The sequence below is a fragment of the Ixodes scapularis genome, unplaced genomic scaffold (genome assembly GCF_016920785.2).
Source record: "Ixodes scapularis isolate PalLabHiFi unplaced genomic scaffold, ASM1692078v2 ptg001518l_1__unscaffolded, whole genome shotgun sequence".
In the NCBI taxonomy this organism is placed as follows: Eukaryota; Metazoa; Arthropoda; class Arachnida; order Ixodida; family Ixodidae; genus Ixodes; species Ixodes scapularis.
In genome coordinates, this window is record NW_024610158.1 from 223,166 (window position 1) to 244,286 (window position 21,121).

Sequence of the window (21,121 nt, forward strand, 5' to 3'; positions counted from 1 at the left end):
TCCGGTTGGTATTGATTCGGCACCTTTTACTCGGCATCAGAAATTCTGTATTAAGTCGTCATGGCCAGCTTCCTTGTTGCCACGGCACAGCACTGCTGCGAGAGCACGTGGCTTCCTCTCGAGTTCCACTTACACATGTCTTAGTGCGAGCTACGCGCCAAGGAAAGCAATGTGCTCGTGCACATATCTCCGACGACGCTCGCGTGCTAAGGAAGCTATGCCACCCCGGGCAACGTAGCACAAAATACCAGACGCAGAGATATGCCAGACGAGGTAATTGAGGCTTCATTGTGGTGCCAATAGAGAAACAGGAAGAAATGGAAAGATAGAAGCGAGCCGCGCAATTTTGGACGGCTTCAATCGGATTGCTTAGAACAGATTAGTGGGGATGCACCCGGAGTATTATGTTCCATAGTGTCTAACCCAGGGGTCTCAAACACGCGGCCCGCAGGCCGCATTCGGCCTGCGACTCGCTGGGACGCGGCTCTCAGGCAACCGGCTATGAGTCCCGGTTCCAATGTGTCGAGCGCTAGAAATAATATCCGCCATAGGAAGCTCATCTCGCCAGTTCGGTTTCGCTCGAAAAGTAGCTCTGCTCTTTTAACATATCAGATAGTTTATATTTATCTTTGTTCAATTTCCACTTGTTTCGATTTATTTTTTGCTTCCAAACTTCTTGTAATGTACAATTCCGCTACTGGACTGCAAGCGCGAGCACTTCTTTGAATTATGCATCCTCTGATCTCTATGGATGCACCTCGGCTCCGCGAACTCTCGTTCAGCAAGAGAAACTGCCAAAGATAAAGCTACAACATAAAAATTCTTGCCATAAAAAAAAAAAAAAAGAAGAAACACGTTTAAAAAACAAGTATTTGTTCAGAGTGTTGTAATAAAAATCGTCAGCAAAGTAAGAGCTGTATACAATTAACTGATTGTCTTTTAGAGAGATGTTGAACTCGGTTAATTCCTGGGTGAATTGAGCAGCAGGAACGGCAGTGCACTTGCTCTCTTGTTGTATTAAAGTGCCAGCACGTTGGAGGGACGGTGTTATTTTAATTCTTGGTATCACATCGGATCAGGACCCACAGTAGTCATATTAACAAATCAAACCTAATAATGTCACTCGAAAAATCTGTGAGTTTATCAAACAGCATAGAGCATGAGGTCTTCCCTCCTTGATATATTTTAAACCCCGTTTCCCCCCCACCCTCGTCTAACATTGGCCCTTGACCTTTTTGGTTTGGGCAATCTGGCCCCCACACTCAAATGGGTTTGAGACCACTGGTCTAACCGAACTGGGGATTCTAGTGACCTGATTGGCCTAAGCCGTTTTGAAGCACCTTTTCGAGCAGTCAAAACAGTGTTTTGGAGCAGCAAAAGTGGCCTTTGGAGCAGCCAACCAAAGTCTTGGAGCCACAAAAGTGGCTTTAGGAGCAGACATTCCTAGAAAAACAAAAATACTTGTTTCAAGCGCTGGACAAACGAAGTGCACTTCGCACGCCGCAATAAACAAGTTATGGTCAAGCTAGACCACCTGGGAGTTTCCAACATGTAACTGAAATGCCAATGATATGACACATTTTGCAATGATTCAGTTAAATTGTACCCGCTAGAGATAATTAAGAACCAAACTGCACATATTAAAATTTATTTCACAATGACCACCTCAGTAGTGAATATCACAGCATTAGATTGACTAGTTATATAATAAATGGAAGCAGTCTCTGCCTGACAAAACACGTAACTTCTGCAGTGCAGTGCGAAATCGAACACAAGACAAAGGTGTATTAAGACTAGCGGGTGCTTTTCTTTTTGCTTTTCGAAACTTTCTGCAAGGCTGCTGCAAGCCTCACTTTGCCTTCGACAAGTAATGAATGTCTACTTTCAATGTCTCCAAAAAGACATCGAGACATCCCAGAAGTGTGCACTGCTGTAGGCATTGCCGAGCTATTCCGAAAAACCGCTCTCTACCGTTTTACTGTTTTCCGAGGTGCCAGATTTTTGTCAAAAGTAAGCAAACAGGAAACAATAGATTGCAAGCGTCCCGGCTGGTGCCTCTGTCGCGCGATCATGTTCGCATGCACATGACAGCAACTTCGGCAGGCTTGCAGTTGCTCGTGCTTCGTCACGCAAGTGGAGATGAGTGTTTGATCGAAACTGAAACCATGCCACTTCGCTCCGTTGCCAACTGGTTCCCAAAATTGTATGCGAAATGTAACAATGTAACTGTCCAGCATACGGAAAAAAAACAGTCCAGCGGCACGTGCTTGCAAGGCCGACAGGGCAAGGTACAGGCTAAACACGGAAAAGAGGAACGTGAGCGCATCAATGCAAGAAATCGCAAGCTAGGGTCAAAAAGTTCTTGGAGCACTTTGCGCAACGACTGAACTTCAGACAAGCAAGCGCGGTGTGCAGATTCCGCGTGCAGACATTGCCTTCTTTGCTTTAGCTCATTACTCTTCACCAATTTTCTTTCGCGGAATATTTCTCGCAAACTGGGCTCCCTCTCGAAAAAAAAAGCCTACCGAGAGAAACCTAGGTAATCAATATTTCAACACAGCAGTCTTTGAGTTAAAAAGGGATTCTCGCCGTAGTGTATGATTTAAACAAGTACAGGAATGTTGATGAACAGGCGGCAGTCCTTAGATTTCAGTTCTGAAAGCGCCATATCTGCAGCGACGTGGAGACGGCAACACTCGACGTCCCACAACCACGGTGACTGGCAGGCAGAGACCAAATATAATTTTCCCACGGCCGTTGCTTTAAGGAGCGAGTGCTTCAGCTCACAAAGTAACTCCCGCCGCACAAAAACCGTGGTTTCGTTTAACAGCATGGTGGCATGGCTGGCCTGGTAGCTGGCACGCTATGTACCGTCGGAGCGTCCACACATGCCCACGTCTATTGTTGAAAAAGTTTTAAAAGACGCGCGATGAGAGCGCGAAACGAGAGATGGCAGGAAAAACCATGCAAGACCGGATGAACCATTGATGCAGGGTACTTTGTGTCGGGCGGCCGCTTGCGCCGCCTAGCTCACGCATGCTCAATTACGGTACTCAGTTTAGTTTAGGTTTTGAAAGACGACCGAAATTGCTCCTCTGGTGCAGATTACCCATATTTTGGCAAAATGTAGCAGGATGTAGCAGGGTTCGCCTCTTGGCGCAGCTTGGCGCAACAATCACATCACTGGGATTCGAATAGGGGAAAACATGACGAGTCACCTCGATCCGCCGATTTCCTGAGCCTCTTGTTGGCCACGTTGTTCTTCGCCACAGGCTCCAGACCGGTGGTGGGGCTCCGGGGGTACGGGTGCGCCAGAGGCGAGCCTGGCGACGTGGGTGCGGACCGGCACGCCGGACTCACGGGCTTGAACCCGCCATTGCGCGTCCTGGGCGGTGCTGCTGCTGTAGCCGCCGCCAGCGCCGCAGGGGGCACCGGGCTGTTGGACACGCTAGAGCAGCTCGGGCTGATGCTGCGTGGCGCCACGACGCCGGCGAGTCGTGCCGGCCGCAGCGCCGGACTGAGCAGCTTGGACGCCACGACGGGTCCCAGGCCGGGTCCGGGGCCTGGCCCGACGCCGGGGCCGGGGCCAGGCCCCAGTGTGACCGGGGGCGTCGGGGCGCCGTTGGGGGTGCCGGTGCGCTCTGCCGGCGCGCCGCAGGGGAGCAGGCGGCGCCAGCTCTTCACCAGGTCCTTGGCCCGTCGGGCCAGCTGCTCGTTGCTCGTCTTTTTGCGCAGCTCGTTGATGTAGCGACCCAGCCGTGTGCGCTGAAACCGGCAGCCCGCACTTAGGACGGGGGAATCCTAGCCGCCGGTTGTCACCCAAAGAAGCGAGTTATGGGCAGGGCCTAGCAAACTTAGCCGGCGGTTGTTTGCCTAAAGCAGCAACAGAAGGGTGTAAGAGGCTTAGCTAGTGGTTGTCGTTTAGGGTGCAGTAGCTGGAATGCATTTCCCACTGGCGTGTTTAGAGTCCTATACCACCTGCACGCCCATGTAAAGAAAAACATTGCCTTTTCAAATTTTGATTAAAAATGAAGCTTTTGCAGACTCTGACATTGGCTGCAACAGAGACCATGCCGGAGCTTCTCGGTGAAACCGTGAAGCTTGTTTTTTGCTCGACATGAGGTAACAAGAAGCAGCCTCTTGGCAGAATAAAAACTCTGCAGTTTAGCAAGTGGCCTAATTTGAAATGTGGTACATTAGCACTGGACAAGACTGCTAATCTTTGAGCTCCAAGGTAAATCCATGAGGTGGGGCAAGTGAACTATTGTCCGCCTACGTCTGCCTATGAACGAACTTCGACATGCCGAGAACTCGCCCCAGCAATTCCGTATGGACAAACAACGTCTGCAACGTCACAAATATATGGGAAGTCACACGCTTGAAAACGGAAGCAGCGTATTTAGTGGTGACGTAATGTAAAGTAAAAGTGGACAATGGAAACCAAAACTTAATGGCCAAATGGTATCCAAAATTCATCGCGTGGCATCTCACCGCTAGGATCCTTTTCCTTCTGGAAAAAGCCGAAGGAAGCCGACAGTGCAGTCAGATCACCCTCCCCTCCCTCGTGAATTCCGTCACAACCAGTCTTTCCTAGCCTGACAAAACAATTATCCATCGCCAAATAACAAGAGCCATGCATCTTTTACTTTCGAAAACAAAGATTTCCTTCCTCCTTTCCGATAATGGAGGCTCAGCGTGTGGACGAAGGAGCAGAAAATTATCCCTAATAATGGAAAGGTTAGCGGTGCCTAGAGACAGAGGAGCACTTAATCTGTCCCTTTCTGGTCCCTGCATGTTATCTCTTGGTGCCATTATCCTTTCCCTTTGTGCCATTCATGCCCACATGTGTGCTGTTCTACAGCCTCCTTACTGTATATGTATATCTATACACAAAGCATGTATCAATAAATCCAAATACCATATTTCCAGAGTATACGTGGTTAAAAGTTGCAAGGTGTTTTTTTTTTTCCCTATAAGTTGTTTGTTCATTATGATGAGATGCGACAAATTTCATAAATGGCAGAATATGTTCATCATTATTTCTGGATGATAAAAGCCTCTTTGTGCATTAATAAAGTAAGCATTTTTTAAGATGTGCTGCGTAAAAAAAAAAAAAAAAGGAGTTTTTTAATTGCAGACCATGCATCAGGTACAAACTATGTAGAGTGCAAACCAAGGAAAAAACTTTTCTTTCCGCCGCAACTTGCTCCTACAGACTATGCATGGGCCACTGACTGTAGTCCTCAAAATATAGTACCTGTTCCACGCTGGATGAATGTGGAGAGTTTATTCCAAGCACTAATATTATTGAAAAAAAAAAAATAATGTTATGGCCATTTAGTTTTGTTGTACACAAGTGCCTCAGGTTTCCTCGATTCCTTTCCCCTTCCCGAGGCCCGTTGCTATTCGCACAAGCACTCACCTCCAGGGCGTCCTTTGTGATGGGAGTTCTTTCCAGCATGCCGATAACCTCAATGACGGCAGCCATGTCGACCACCTGCGAGGAAGAGACAACCACATGTGTAAATGACCGTGCCAGCAAAAAACACACGCGTGTCAACCAGACTGTTTAAAAAAAAAAAAAAAACATTGTTTCTTTTTAGGGTTTTTTTAACAGTGACTATCAGTGAAAACTAGTCTCATGATGTAAAAGTTATGCTAAAAGTATTTATTTTTATGGAGGGAAAGTTTAGTTTGTGACATATGTGTCCTTCTTGGCCCTTTCCCGGGCATTCCAGCCCCCACTTAGCGGTACAGGCTACAGATGTCGCACAGCACAGCAAGAGCATCTTCTTCGTACGCCAGAACACTCGACAATACCAGGGTCGCACGTTTTGAATCCTGCGACTTCCTGATAAAAATGGGCAGCCGTGTAAACATATGCGAATTGAGGGTGCTGCGCCAACGAGCCCTCACCGTCCGACTACGGAGATCCAATTATAAAGCCGCACATGAACAAAGTTTGGACGGTCGTCTGAATCGCCCACACGACAACCGAGGAATGTAACTAATCCAATGCAAGCTGCGTGTGTTGGAAGATTATAAACCAAATTCAAGAACAAGTTCTTGCGTTCACAGTCTACATTCACACGTGTCAGTGTTAGATAACTGTGATCAAGGTCTCACTGCAGGCCTGAAGCAGCTACCTACTTTTTGTTTAATAATAATGTTTCATAAACATAAAAGAATGTGATTTTGCCGTAATAAAGATTTTGTCTTAGATGCGTTGGCGCTGGGTGGCAATACTGCTTTGGATGTGTTTTCCTTTATGCAAGCTTATTGGCACTAGTGTGATCTAAAGCCCCGATAAAATCCACACTTCGTGTTGTTTACAAGTGGCGACAAGCAGCGTTGCGAGAACGCGCGAGACACGTGCCGCGAGCAAAATTTGATGCATCTGCGCATTTGACACTCCTTGTAAGACGAACACAAATACATACAGGGGCTTTAGTATGAACCCAGTGTCGTTGCAGGTAATGCAACTGACCCAGAAGCCTCTTTGTTGCGGCGTAATTTCAAGGACAAAATGGGACCTCACTTTCTCCAGAACTTGGCGACATAGTCACTGAGATCACTATGTTGACATAGTCACGGGAATTACCCCTCAGTGACAATAGTCGAACGCGGCTCGCGCAGCGCACACCAGCACCTTGTGAGCACTAGATTTCATCTTGTGACAATCAGTACCTCGGCAAACATTCCAGGCAGTGCCCCGCATACAGTCAGTGCGTTGACAGGAATAGCCAAACTCTAACCATGACTGCAACTCAGCACGTGCCCCCTGTTTTACTACCACAGCAGGTGGCCACGACGAACATTGGCTGCGCATGGTTGGCATCAGATCCCGCAGCTAATTGTTCTGGCTACGGTTTAAAGGGCTGAATGCTGCTAGTTTTTTCTAAATTTTTTTTTACTTCGTCCAACATTGTGTGAACAGAAAAACTAACATGTGTCTCGTAAGCTATGAACGTTGCTCTTAAACCGAAAATCTCGTTTTCTGCTTAAGTTCTGGAACAAAAAAATTTTTAACACACGGTTCAAGTCTGGTTTAGAGAAAAACCTACACCAACACCATGTGTCCGGCCGCTGCAGTGGTGCTGTGAGTTGCAAGGCGCATGTGCAGTGAGTTGTTTGTAAACAGCGTTGTTGGCCTATTTTTTTTTTTAATTTTCGCTTTTTGTTTTTGCTTTTTGATCGATAACCTAGTCTCAACCCCGTCTCGACCAGCCACAACGGCCGGTCCCACAAAGCGACGTCCCCGCGGTTTGCGACCGCAGCGCCACGCGTATAGTTCACGCCGCTGCCGCCGCGATCGCCCCAGTCGGCTTCCTTCTGCCGCGCTGGCCGCGCCGTCGTCGGCGACGCTTGGCCCAGTCCGCTTTTTTGATCAGGCGGTGGCGGCCGGGGTCATCGGCACCGGGACGGCATGCGCGCGGGGCTAACCCCCTCTCGAAAAGCCGTCCGACGTCACACCTTCCGGAAATGCCGCCACGTCCGGTCGGCACCCACCCCCCGAGACCCCCCTCAGTCTAACGGACACGAGAGCGCGCCGCCGGCCACGGATCGGAGAACGCGGAGTCATCTTACGTAAAGGAAGAGCAGAGAACAAAGCAGCGCGCTCGCACATGCGTTCGTAAGGCAGTGGAAACCAGATGACACAATCGCACGTCAGAACAGACGGCGGGTGGAAACGCAAACGAGAGGGCGTGGGCGGAGGTTCCTTCGGACACTGGTCAAAAGATCTACACTTCGCCCAGGCGATAAGAATAACGATTCCCACATTTGCGAAACTGTAAAGGCTAAGAAAAAAATGCCGCGTTTTATTCGTATTTACCTCTAGCACCGTAGTAAAAACAAAAGTACGGCTCCACGCTAAACGTTACCAATTTCCTCTTCAATTTTTTTTGTTTGTTTTTGTTTAGACGAACTTAGTGTAGAATTAAGTTGTATGCATTTTGGGTTAGCTTTATGTTATTTTCTCAAGCCGTAAACATTTCAAAATCCGAAGGTATCGTTTCTTCCTTTAACAACCAAATGTTGTAAGAACGAGCAACGCTTAAATAATGCGCAAAACTTTTCTTTTTTTGTTTGTTTTGATTAGACGATTTTGAGGAGCACTGCAACAGGGAAGTTAAAGTTTCGTAGTCGTCAATTAAAAAAGTTAGTCACGCGAATTTTACTTTCAATATCGTTAAAATAATTTTGTATCATTAACTGGTGTTTGCAGATGTATTACAGTTTGTTCGTTGCAGGACGATCGCCGGAAATTTCGAATGTTGATAGAGACGTCCACCCCCGCCGATGTGTACACGTAGAGCACTATATAGCTCCTTCGGAGCAGAGTAGCGCAATCTAGAACGCCGCCTCTCGGCGACTAGCGGCGAACACCCGGAGGTTCCAACTGCGGTCAGAAATGCATGGAGAACGTGAGAAAATCGTTGTTTCTCCAGTATTGTGGGAATGTACGGAATCGCAATCATTTTTTACATAATAATGGAACATTTTAGAATAATTTGCGCTAAGTTTTGTGCCCCGCAAGGACCTGACTTTTTTTTAAAAATTGCCTGAGCGGCATCATGCAGCAGACGACACGGCGACGTCACACCATTCACGTGACCCGCTCCGGCCAACCCGAAAAGCCCATCTCCGCTGCGAGCAAAAATCGTCTGCTTCAAACGCCATTGCCTTGGAAATTGCCTTCTCAAAATTTGCACACGCATCCGATATTGTTAAAACTTTGATAAAGTGTTTAGTGCTTTACTAACTTCACGACAGATTAGTTTTGAAAAGTGTGAACTCGCCGTTCATTTTTTAATCAGCCGTGTTGTGTCGATCTCCATGTATTCTCCCATAGGGCGGGCCGCCTCCTGGAACCCTGAGTACCACGTGACTCGCGCCGAGCCGCTCTGTCGGCCATGTTGTCGGCAAAACACGGGGTTCAAAGGATTGCGTTACTCTGCTCCGTAGGAGCTATATAGTGCTCTATGTACACGATTCGACAGTTGCGTCCGTGCAACATCGAATCCCAAAAGACGCCGAAGAGTGACGTCGCGCGAACGAAGTGACAAACGTCAGGCCGACACACACGACAGTCGACGGAAAGTTTTCGCCTAAAATCAACCAAACGTGTGGGTGGAAATTTAAGACAGCTGGAACTTTGCCTTCGAATCAAATCTTTACTGCAGCTGGGAAATTCAGCCAATCTGGTATTCGACGGCTAACCTGGAATCTTGAATCTGTACCGTGCGGGAGTGTGATTACACGATGCTCGATATTGAAAAATTAATTCTTGTACGCGCACAGAAGCAACGTAACAAGCTCCAGATCACTTTTAAAGGGGCAGTCAAGTGCTTTTCTTTTCAGAAGCTCATTTTCGACGGAATATAGTTGCTCTTGGGCTTCAGTCAATAAAAATGACCAGTTCTACAGCGTATACACTAACGCGCCGATCCCACTTTGAACGGTACGCATAACTCGAGTTCTTATTTAACGTAACGCGCTAGGATTTACTATGGAGGTGCCCAAAGGTGGTGGAAGCTTTCACTAAAATTCTGGAAAAATTGCCTCAACCAAATAAATCACAAAAAAAAAAAAAAGAAAAAATAAAAAAAAACTGTTTCCCCGTACCTCGCATATGACACCTAAATAATATTTTGTGTCACTGTGGCACTTTTTTGAACCAACTGAAGTGAAGAATGGGTGAGCCAATTGTATTTCCTCTCCATTTCACCGATTCTTCAGTCGTAATAAATGCCAGAATAGCACTAAACAATTTCTTTATGATTTTGAGAAGAAAAAAAAAAAAGAAGTTTTTATTTGTTTTTTTACTCCAGAGGGTTCGTGTATTCATACTCTCAATTAATGAATGTACCACTTTCGGGCACCTCTGTAGCAAATCCAAGCGCAATGCGTTAAAAAAAATAAAAAAAAAAAGAAAAGATTTTTGCGGAACGTCCAAAGTGGGATCAACGCGTTAGTGTAAACGCCGGTAGATGCCTGAGAGGAGGGGGGGGGGGGGGGGTTATCTTAAAATTTGAGAAAGGAAAATAGTTAATTGGCGTGCAAATTCGGACCGTTACTATTATTGCTCCTTTTAGGCTGGTTGTGCATTATATTTTGACAAAAAACACGTCAAATCTCTGGGTGCATACGCAATACAGCGATTACTTTTAAGGTCACTCTAATTATTGTTGTTTGACAACGCCGTCTGACGGCGACCCCCGGTGTCTGCTCTAAGTCGCAAAAAGAGGGGCGCGTCACGATCGTTTATTACATTTTTAATAGCTTCACTAGCGTAATTTCGAGATTTTTCTAGGATGTTTAGAGCCCGTAGATTGAGTTATCTATCATCATAAGAGACGATCCCAAAATCCACTCGACTATCCCATAAGGATCGTTTGTACGTAACAATTTTCTCTCCCGAAAACAGAAGATAGAAACCAAAAGCGTGCGCACGTCGTTCTACTAACCGCAAATAAAAGCGAGCGCTCTGGCAACTCGCAGAGCACAGCTGACTCAGCTCCTACGAACCGGCGGCCTCGGTCTCGCCGACTCGGCTAGCTGCAAGCACTTGACACATAACTACTCGTTCCTACGATGCGCCCTAAGCCATCTAGAGCGTCTGACATGCTTACTCAGTGCCACAGTGCACTGTTTTTTGACATCTTGTAAACCCATCTCAGGGTTTACAAGATGTCGATTAATTACCAGCTCGCCTGCACTCTCTCACTGCTTACTGTTTTGTTTTTAATGTCTAAAAGCATTTTTTTGGACTGATTTGCCCAAATCCCTTTCTAACTGGCGCGATTGGCTCCTCCAGGTGTGACCGTCGTACAGGGAGGCCTCAGACATTGTTTGTCGACCGTCTTTTGCATGAGGTATTAGCAGTCTGGCCGCGACAATGGGTGAAGACGAGGGGCGATCGGAAATTCGGCACCGGTGGTTTCCCGCTCACCAACGCCAAACGCACCCTTCTCCCTTCTTTCTCTCGACAAAAACCGCAACGTCGGGAGTTTTTGAAGAGGAAGCCCCCGCAGGCGTGAACTAAGCATCCGGGGTTGACAGCGTTGTAGCGACAACCCCCGCACAACGTGCGTCGAAACACTGCCACCAACGGGCTCAGTCAACACACCAAGTCAGTGAATTGTACGACTTTGATGTGCCAGATCAGGATGGGGTTGGTGAGGGTGGACGTACAATGCGCGTATCATAATCCGACGATAATAAACAACTCGACTAATGTCGTCTCAAATAATAATAAAAAATAATGGGTCATTATAGAAAACAAAATAGTGGGAAACAGCGTAGCTCAGAGTCCGTTCGGCAGCATTCTCCTCGTAAAGTATACCCGTATCATAATCAACCCCACAGCCACTCCCACGAATGGTCACGTACGCCCCGACCCCACGAGGGCATTTAAAGGAAATGCCAGAGTCGACCCATAAATTAAATTACGAGAAAAGAGCGGCTCTTCGATAAAATCGCCTGTGATCGACTTTCCCGCTCCGATAGCGAACGTCCCGGTGCCAGTTTAGCGCACCCAGAGCCAGCGGCCCGTCGGATATTCCGAAGTACGCATTTTCGCTAAGGCCTCCCCGACATCGCCCGCGCTAAGCCTATTTTAGGCCTAGCCGCCCGCTCCTCCATCGCGCAGCGACGGCCGCCTATCTGGACGCTCCCGAGCGCGCGGCGCCCCACTCCGCAACGCGCATGCGCGCGCACCCCTACATTGCCCCGTTCTACCAAATCACGAACAAAAAAAGAGCGCGCCTTCGATTTCTCCGCCCTCTCAAACGCACGACGTCGAATCCCACGAGTGTCCCACCTCGCGCAGCACGCGAACCAAACGGCGATGACGTCACAGAGCCGCGTCAAGTTCCCCGCCGTTAGCCGTACGCATCACAATAAACCAACGCGCTGCGCGGTCACGTGCTCCATGACGTCACGGCCGTGCGGGGCGCCGCACCGCGGCGAGCGCCCCGCGCGCTCCCCCCCCTAGACGGCGAACAGCCGGGAATGCGGTACGGTCGTCCCCGCGCCGCTCCCGGCCGGAAAGCCCGGGCAACGTGCGCGGCCTGCGCGGCGGCGGGCCCCGCGCATGCGCGCAGGCGCTGCCCCCGGTGTCCTCCTCTCCCTCGACGGGAAGAGGAGGAGGCAGCCGCGAAGCCCCGAGCAGCGCGCGAGGCCGCTTCGGCGACGGCCGATATTTCAGAGGCTTGCCGAGAGCGGCCGACTGCGGGAGCCTGGCTCTGCGGCCGTCGCCGCTCTCTCGGCCGGAACACGTGCTCCTCGACGGCTGTTTGTTCGCCTCTCCCTCGCTTCTCCAGCTTCTCTCCCCGGCGCGCTCCCTCGACTGCCTCGACTCGGCGGCGCTACCCCTGCTTCGCTTTCGCTCGCTGCCCCGTTTTGCCAGGATGGCTCGCCGCGAGAGCTCTTTGCCCTGGACAACAAACCGCTCGCAGATGCGCGACCAGCGAATACCTTAACACTCGGCTCATATTCCTTCCGTTTAAAAGGAACGCGTCTTCGGCTGTTGTGTATACCATCCGGGAGGCACTCACTTGATCGAATGACGTTTTAGCGAACGCCCACGTTTCATCGAACGACACTTTAGCGAATAGTCGGACGCCGCGAAGCGGCGTTTTCGGGTGGGCCAAATGGGTTCATATTTTTGTAATGAGCTGCCGCAGACTGTCGCCGCGAAGCGGCGTAAAGCGCAGCGCGACGGATGGGTTAACGCGCGCCCCCGTTATTCGCTAAAACGTCGATTCGCTCAAATGTCGCCGTTCGCTAAAATGTCATTCGCTCATGTGATATGGACCCATACCATCCTATGCCTTTCCAGCCCCGCCAAAAAGAAAAAAAAAAGTGTTTTGACAGCGTAAGGTCGGCCTGCCTTTGAGGTGCGGCGACGCTGGTTTACATTGTAGACAGATTTAGCCAGTGCAGTATGACTGATTGCTAGCCCTGGGGTCTTAACGTGCACCAAGCAGTAGTGGTAGTCGACCGCACGCCGGTACAACGCTCATCCAGATCGAAACGGGCAGGGGCGGAGATTGAACCCACGCTACCTGGGTTCTGCAGCGCGAGCTCTCGCTCCACGCACTCGAGCTGTGGTGAGCTAACACACTCCACCACATACATCAAAAGTGCTCCCCGAGTGGCGACATATGACGTCATAAAAGAAGGAGTGTCACTTGCTATCGCATGTCGCGGTCCTGGACGTTGGTGCGAGACTTCCGAGGCAAGGCGTATGAGCGAACTGGAGTGTCGCTTAGTACCAGCTCCTGGCTGCTAAAGCTTCCGTGGATTGTAAAAGCTAGAGAGCGACCCGCACCAGACTCCAGAGTGGGCGTCCGCGACATTCCCCGCCGCTGCTGCGGCAATATCACGCTCCTATGTCGTCATCAGGCACAAATCGAAGGACCACTTCCGGGAACCTGGTGATTACACCAGTCGGAGCCCGGGCACCACAATGTAAAAGCGGGGGCCTCCAAACCCCGACCCTCGGTCTTTCCAGTGACGCCCGGCCCACTGCTACGAACGCCAAAAATAAAGTAAGCGCGCGTAAAACATCCGGCGCGGTAACGCGCACCAAAACCTTAGTAGACGAAGATATCGAAATGAGAAAACTGCACGAAAACTCGGGTGCTCCAGCAATATTATTTATTGTACACTGCCATCATCAACATTACTATTTATAGCCCCCTGTTTCGTGTCTGTGTAACTATTTTTAAATTCCTTCGCGTTCTCGTGTACCGTGCTTAGTGACTTGTGCCATAACTATTGCATATTGTCCCATCGACCATCATCCTAAGCCTTCTGCCTTATGTGGAAATGCCGAAGTCCCGACACACTTTGATTTATGCCTGGTGAGCAGCGCCACCATCATTTCCTAACGTCATACTTAGCAACACATTGCATAAAAATGATATAACATATGCATTCGTCCATCTTACATTCTTTTTTTAAAACTTTTGCTCTAGTTTATAATTTTGTATTTAAAAACTCATACAGGTTCATCTATATTTTATCGTTTAAAATTGTCTCGTCTTATATCAGGCCCTCGAAACCACGAAAGATTCCTAATCCAGCTACTTGGCCAAAAACCTACTTAGCCATACATGCACTAACGAGGTACTGGTATCGCTCCATATAAAATTCTCCGAAAGCACCGAAAAAAAAAAAAAAAAAAAAAAACTCAGTCATGCCATTTTTTTTTTATACTGCATGCGGCTCTCCACTCGTATATTTCATGGCCTCTTCTGTCCGCTTGGCCACCCCTGCTCTAGCGCACACAGCTAGCACATACGAGTACAGTGCATCTGGACTAGCATTTACTTAGGCACCGCTAGATTAACCATACAAACCGCGAAGCTTTGAAGGATCGTCACCGCTAGATTAAACATACAAAGCGAGAATAGTCCTATTAGCGATGTGCGCGGCCAAAAGCGTCGCTGCGGTCAGCTTTCCACGATTGGCCAAACCATGGGCATACACTCTAAGAAAAAAATGGAGGAAAAAAGTAGCAACGGCGCGTCTTCCTCCCTTCTACTGACGCGCCCCCAACCGGACGCGAGAAAAGGGGAGGAACGAAACGTTTTTCTCCTTCTCCAGGCAGACGGGAGAAAGCTTTCGCCCTCCCGACTCATCTTCTTTCGGTTTCGTTTTTCGAGCAGGTCGCGCACGTTGTTTAATAAATAGCTGTTGAGTTCATTGAGCTTCAGCGGCAGTAAAGGCCACCTGTAATTCCGTTTTCTAGTCTAAACGTGCAGAACATTTCGGTTGCATTGACGCTTTTATCACTAATTTTATCAAACGAGCAAACGAAGCCGCTGGAAACAGCGAAGTTGCTGAGCAGTGCCAGCAGTGCCACGTACACTGGGGGATGGCCGTCTCCGGATTGCGGGACTCGCGCGCGCGGCGAACCGATGGAACTACAGTCGCTACAGTAGCGAATCCACGCGGAACTGTGTCGACGTTTTCGACGTTATGGAAACCGCAAGAACTCCGTCCAAGACAGGCAGGTTTTGCTGCCGGCTGCCTGGGTGCCTTCCGCGCTGAGTTCGGTTCTGTTTTCCGATGCCGAGTGCAACCGGCGTTCAACGTGGTTCTGTATTTGTGCGTGTCAGCAACATAGCTGCAACATCGTGAAGGCAGTGTTGTGGGTTGTGAACAGAAGACTGGAATTATCGCCGATGTGACCGTGTGTTCGCGTATCAGTGGTGTAACAACAATATGAGATCGTAAACTGTCGGGCATTGATGCAATTGGGCGGGCCGTGATGAGGGGGCGGGGTGTCGCAGGTTGACATTCCGCTTTACATTAAAAAGTTTAATACCACTTGAGGGATTACGTGCAATCGATCAACGTGCGGATAGTCATGTTGGAACGTTGGTCTGAACAGTAGAAGCTCCTATCGCTATCGTACAATGGCCAATATGACTGTCGGAATTGTGTCGTCCCCGAGAGCGATTGCGCTCTGGGGCAAGGACTGAACAGTACGAAATCGTGACGGAAAGTACGTATATTTACAGTATGGAATTCCGGCATTAAAAAACAATAGAAGGTAAAATCGAAAAAAAAAGCTGCCCTTTATTTTGCTGTTTAAATATACTACGGTTCCTGGAGAAACTGCCTTCCAAGTGGCGCGCTGGGATGAGCGCTAGACGTTTTTGGGCTCGCCACGGCGTAGCTCCGTACACTGAACATCTGCCGCAAGTCGCTGCTTTGACTGCATTCAAGTTGATCGAAAAGCGATTTCTCAGCATGTGAAGCATTACTTCCAGCTGAGTGAATATCCGCTCTACAGAGATTAATTCAAGACGGCAATTGCAGCTTTGCGCGAACAGCACAAATAGAAAAACCACTAGAAATACAGGCTACGACGTGCCGTGTGGGGAAACAAACTCATGGCTTCGAACCGCATTAGGGCGGCTCGATTTATAGGCTTTCAAATAATTACGGCTTGATCGAGCGTTTACGTTTAATAAGAGATTCATCCCTTGAGCCATTTAAAATACTTTCAGAGGTATGACATTGCTGGGAAAAAATCAACATGCTGGGAATATTTTTTATTGCTTAGGGGGTCACCGAAAAGTTCCGTACGTTCAAAACGACCAGTATAAAAGACGGAAACGCAGAGCACGAGTGTAGTGTTCGGTTTAGTGTGGTGTTCTGTTGTATTAATGTTTGTGTGTGTGCCGTGTATGTCCTCAATGTATGTTCACCTAATACTTGTAATAAGTGTAATGTGTGTGTATAGTAGAGGATCCCCAAGCGCAGGGAAGCGGCTCTGAAGCGCGGTACTGGCCTGAAAAAAATAAATTATTTTTTGTAGAACATGAATTGGGCGGTACCAAGCGCCACCTAGCCTAGCTGCTTGCAATTACTCTGCTTGACCCCGCCATCTGGTGGCTAGCGATTTAACCTTTCACGCTACGCGATAAACAGCGGCTTCGAGTTTGTTCTTTCGAGAGCGGCTTTCGGTTTCGCTGATTGAGTTTGCCCTTCTCTGTGATGTGCGGTTGACGAAGGAATTGTGACTCGAGGAACACCAAAGGTAAGACTCAAAGTGCGCGAAGTAACTGGGTATCGGTTGTCTCCGTTTAACATCGCAGTGCTGTCGACGAGAAGACTGAGTAACTGCTTTCGAAACGCAAGTTTCTGTACCTGTGGGGGGAATCTGGCTTCGGAAATAAACACAGTTTGCGGAAAGCTCGTGTGACGCTTTTATTTGCTGCTGCTCTCGTCCCGTACAAGAGACGTAGCGTCCTGGTTAAGCCTTATTGGGCTCGATTTGCTCGATTCGGGGCCGCCATATTGAGATGCAAGCGACAGAGGAACGTTGCTCCCCTGCTTCAGGGACGAACGTTTCTCCCTTTCTAAAGGAACATAGGTTACAAGACCGTTCCTCCCCTAAGGGAGGACTATCCATACCCTTTTTTCTAAGAGTGTATGAGCACTGTCAGATTGTCAACTTTGACGGGGTTAGTTTCGGATTGCGATGGCTCCTGGCCTCTACTGTGCTTTTTAAACACACCATCGAACTCGTCGTCGCACCTGATGGTAAGTAGCCAATAACAACTGCTGACGTCACGGCGAGGCAAATCCCAGTCGTGACGTCACGGAGGGAAACCATAAGAGGGCGCCACCGAAACATCTCTGCGCTAATAGGGAGTATTCACTGGCGGCCATAGCTGTGTGTGCGAACGCTGAGCGCGTGCTGATGGCGACCTTGCAGTTCTGCAACGTGCATTCCGCACCATCAAGAGTGCCAGTCTTAGCAGCCTATTGATGTGAGCTCGTTCTGAGTATGCGCTCTAAACAGCACCCACAAATATGGCGTCCAGTGAATACTCCCTATTGCTATATTACCCAAGCATCAAGAAGAATGCAGGGAATGGTGTTCCACGCGCCGCACATGCTGGCCTCAGCAGTAGTAAATTCTCTAAAGCAAAAACCTAAAAATTGTACCTTGCACGCGCGTTTGTCAACGCTTTATTTTGGTTATTTACTTCGAATGTCTTATAGGGGGAAACCGTGCGCGTGTGGCGCGTGGAACACCAATCCCTGCATTCTCCTTGATGCTTGGGTAATACAGCAAATGGTCTACTGACGCATTGTCATCAAGGCTGCTAGTGCGGTACTAAGTGCGCCGAACTCGTGCTCGCGCTAGCGGTCTCGCGCAGTGTACGTTATATGCGCACGAGGCCAGGCGGCTCTCCGCTGGTCTATTTTGTTCCCTCGAGCACTGTACAGATCTCCGGCTCAATCAAGTGACGTTCCCGAACAATCACCGAAAGGTCCCGGAGACGCGTAGTCCACGGCGTTTTTCAGAATCCGTCGGTTTTCCGTCGAAACACTCTCTCGAGTACAGCGCGCCACAAAACGTTCGGATTAAAACGAGAAGAAAGCATGACACACGCCAAGTCCTCATTCCTCATTTGAAGTCGTCGCCAGAGCCAATCAGTTCACAAGTTCGCGGCTCTAATCCGGACGAGGGAATGCGCGAAAACAAATGAATTAATTAGACAGCGGAAGTTTTATAGTCCTCTCCAGAACACGGCGACATTGTTCCCCACTGTAGATGATAAATTTAGTCCAGTGCAGTAGAGACTAGGAGCTCCGCCTTCAGCGCAAAGCTCGCTGGCTTCCGCAGTGCTTTGATTCCCCGTGCCAGCGCGAACACACTTGCGTTAGAGAGGGCAGAAAGCTCGCGCAGAAGGCGGAGCTTCTACGCATCACGCGGTGATACACGACCGCGCGCCGGTACGATGCTCATCCAGCTCGAAGCTTGCAGGGATTGAACCCAGGATCCCCGGGTTTGGCAGCGCGTTACCACACTCGGCCACAGGTGTCTCTCGAAACCGCCCAGAACAACCACGGTGACCGGCGACGTCAGCCGGCGCATAATTAGGCACTCCAAGACGCCCGTAGAAACTGGCCGTACTCCGACTGGAGCAAAATCTGACGCTCTCCGTCTAGCGCGTGTCAAAGACTCCGTTCATGTCGACTCCCCCAAAATATTCCAGCCGCAAAAACCTTGGGCCCGCGAGGCCCGCAAGGTCGCGGCCGCTGCTCCCACTCCTCCCAAAAGGAAAGAGGAGGGGAGGGGGTGGGGCGCTTACGCGAGTCTCGAGCGCTCCACTGTGCCCAGTCCCTTCCCACGAGCGTTTGCGAGGTGATGTACAGAGCGCGGTACTGTTAGCGCGAACAAGCGATCGCCGGTTTTTCTCTTTGAAACCAAGGGATGTCTCCAAGTTATTGTTGCTACGGAACGAGCTCATTTAGTTCTGTAATGTAAGCGATAACATTGCGTGCCCGCTAATGCTATTTAGAAGCAAAATGCGAAAATGCGCCGATGTCGTATTCGCGCCAACAGTGTCCCAATGTGTACATACATACGACGGTTTCCAACGTTGCCCTGGGATTCTATCAAGACGCGAGCAACGAACGGGGCGTGGGAACGCCGCTGAACACACACACACATACAGATGCGTACAAACATGGGCGAGCTTCTTAATTACATCCGTAGTCCGTGTTACCGCCGGGAATGTGATGAAAAATAAATGTTATTATTACTAGTTACCCGAGAGGTAACGAACTGACAAGCTGATAACGGCGAGGAGGAGCTTCCTACCACCGACAACGGTTCGCTATCTTGCGCTCGTCGAGCGCGCGTGCGAAGCCAAAGCATGACGAAGGGCAACGTGCACGTGCTGGAGGCCGGGTGCTCCAAAGACACGCCGTTCTTACTTTGTCCGTGATTACCGCGGCGTGCGCGCGCAACCAAAAGCGTCCTTCTGGTCGGCTCTCCATGACCGGCCAAACCGCACGTACTACAAAGCGATGGCTCCTACAGGATCCAAAGTGCTTCTTAAACGCCCATCAACTTGTCGTCGTAGCCAGTAACCGGGATCACAGGTCGCGACTTCAGGACGACGCGATTCCTGGCCTTAACGTCACGGACGGAAGCCGTCAGAGGGCGCCACCGCAACATCTCGTCATCAAAAGTGTTCGACGCACCATTACAGAAAGTAAACAATGTGCGAAGAAATGGAAGCGGTAGCTGTACCAACGGTCGTGCAATGCGGGCGGAATGGTAACGTCACATACCTGAGGACAGAGGTGCGGCATGCTTAATTCTCATAGTTGCCATGGATACCGCCGACGACTGCCACCAGTGATCTGAGAAGTGGTTAAGTACGACGGAAGTCTCTAAAACCATCCAACATTACGCGTAGCAACTGGATACTGTCAAAGTGGGATTTCGCATAACGAGAGGGATTTTCCCTTCTTCGGGCGCGCGGCGACGACGGGAGACGAAGTCGAAATCTGTGCAAAATGTCGCCCGTAAAAGTTACCGCTAAAAAAAAAAAATAATAAAAAAAAAAAAAAAAACGGCGCTTAGGAAAACATTTTACTTGCGAGAGTGCTCTTTCCTTCGCGCAAACGAGTCGCGAATGGTCGCACGTACAAACGAGTCACGCGCCTAAGTGTGGGCGCGTTCACGCACCTTCGATGGTGCAGCACGCGCAACCCGCGTTCGCAATCCGCACATTGCGAACGAGTCAAAGCCACCGTCGTCGGCTCTTGTGGTTACCGATGATAACCGACCCCGCGGAAACCAATTCGTGCCGCCCAATAAAACCAAAGAAAAAAGAAAAAGAAACGAAAGAAAAACTTCCCCGAGGGAGAGGGAGGAAGAGAGAGAGCACTGCGGTGGCCCAGTTATTTCCGTCTCCGGCGCAGCCGATCACTAAAAAAAGACGGACCCAAAGAGAAAGAACGCCGACAAACAGGAGCAAAATGAGCCCAGGCAAGAAGACAGCCGGGGAGGCGTCAAAACCACCACGGGCGTGTGCTGTGCCTTACCCGGACGGCTGAAGGGACCGCGCGACGGTGACGGCTAAATGGACCGTGAAGCAGGGACCGACGAAGGGACCCTGAAGCGGAGACCGACAAACGCACCGCGAGAGGTGACATCTTTATGGGCCTATGGAACTGACGGCTACACAGATCACGAAACAGTTGACGGCTAAAGGGACCACGAACCAGTGACCTAGAAGGGGATTATGAGAGATGACTGCTAAAGGGACCATGAACCAGCGACCCATAAGGGACCATGCAACGGTAGCGGCTAAAGATACCACGGACCAGTGACCTAGAAAGGGGCCATGGAGCGGTGACGGCTAAAAGGGACCATGAGAGGTGATTGCTAAAAGGACCATGAACCAGCGACCCAGAAGAGACCATGCAACGGTAGCGGCTAAAGGAACCATGAACCAGTGACCTGAAAAGGGACCATGGACTGGTGACCGGGAAATGGACCATGCAACGGCGACGGCTGAATCACTAAACTGTGTGTACTAAGGGGACCAAGACAAATGACGTCTTTGGAGTCTACGAAACTGTGACGGTTAAAGAGATCATGACACAGTGACAGCTAAACAATCGCTTAGCAGCGGTTCTGAGGGATAATCAGTGCGCATTTAAGGGCCTGTCACACTGAAGCAACAGGACGGCAACAGCAACAACACGTTGTTCAACAGTCGGGCCAGTTGATCCTCGCTCCCCGCGTTATCCGACAAACCTGTCACATCGCGGCAACAGCAGCACA

The 21,121-nt window shown here is 49.6% G+C and overlaps 1 protein-coding gene across 1 annotated transcript in view; it reads right to left on the reverse strand.

Annotated features, from left to right (window-relative positions):
• The window catches only part of LOC8034532 (mediator of RNA polymerase II transcription subunit 26), a 53,136-nt gene that overhangs the window by 14,932 nt on the left and 17,083 nt on the right, over positions 1-21,121 (reverse strand). Inside the window, exons 2-3 of the mRNA XM_002409777.5 lie at positions 5,423-5,497; positions 3,219-3,765 (exon numbers count right to left, since the gene is read on the reverse strand). Coding sequence (XP_002409821.2) covers positions 3,219-3,765; positions 5,423-5,497 — 622 coding nt within the window. The remainder of the gene's footprint in view (positions 1-3,218; positions 3,766-5,422; positions 5,498-21,121) is intronic.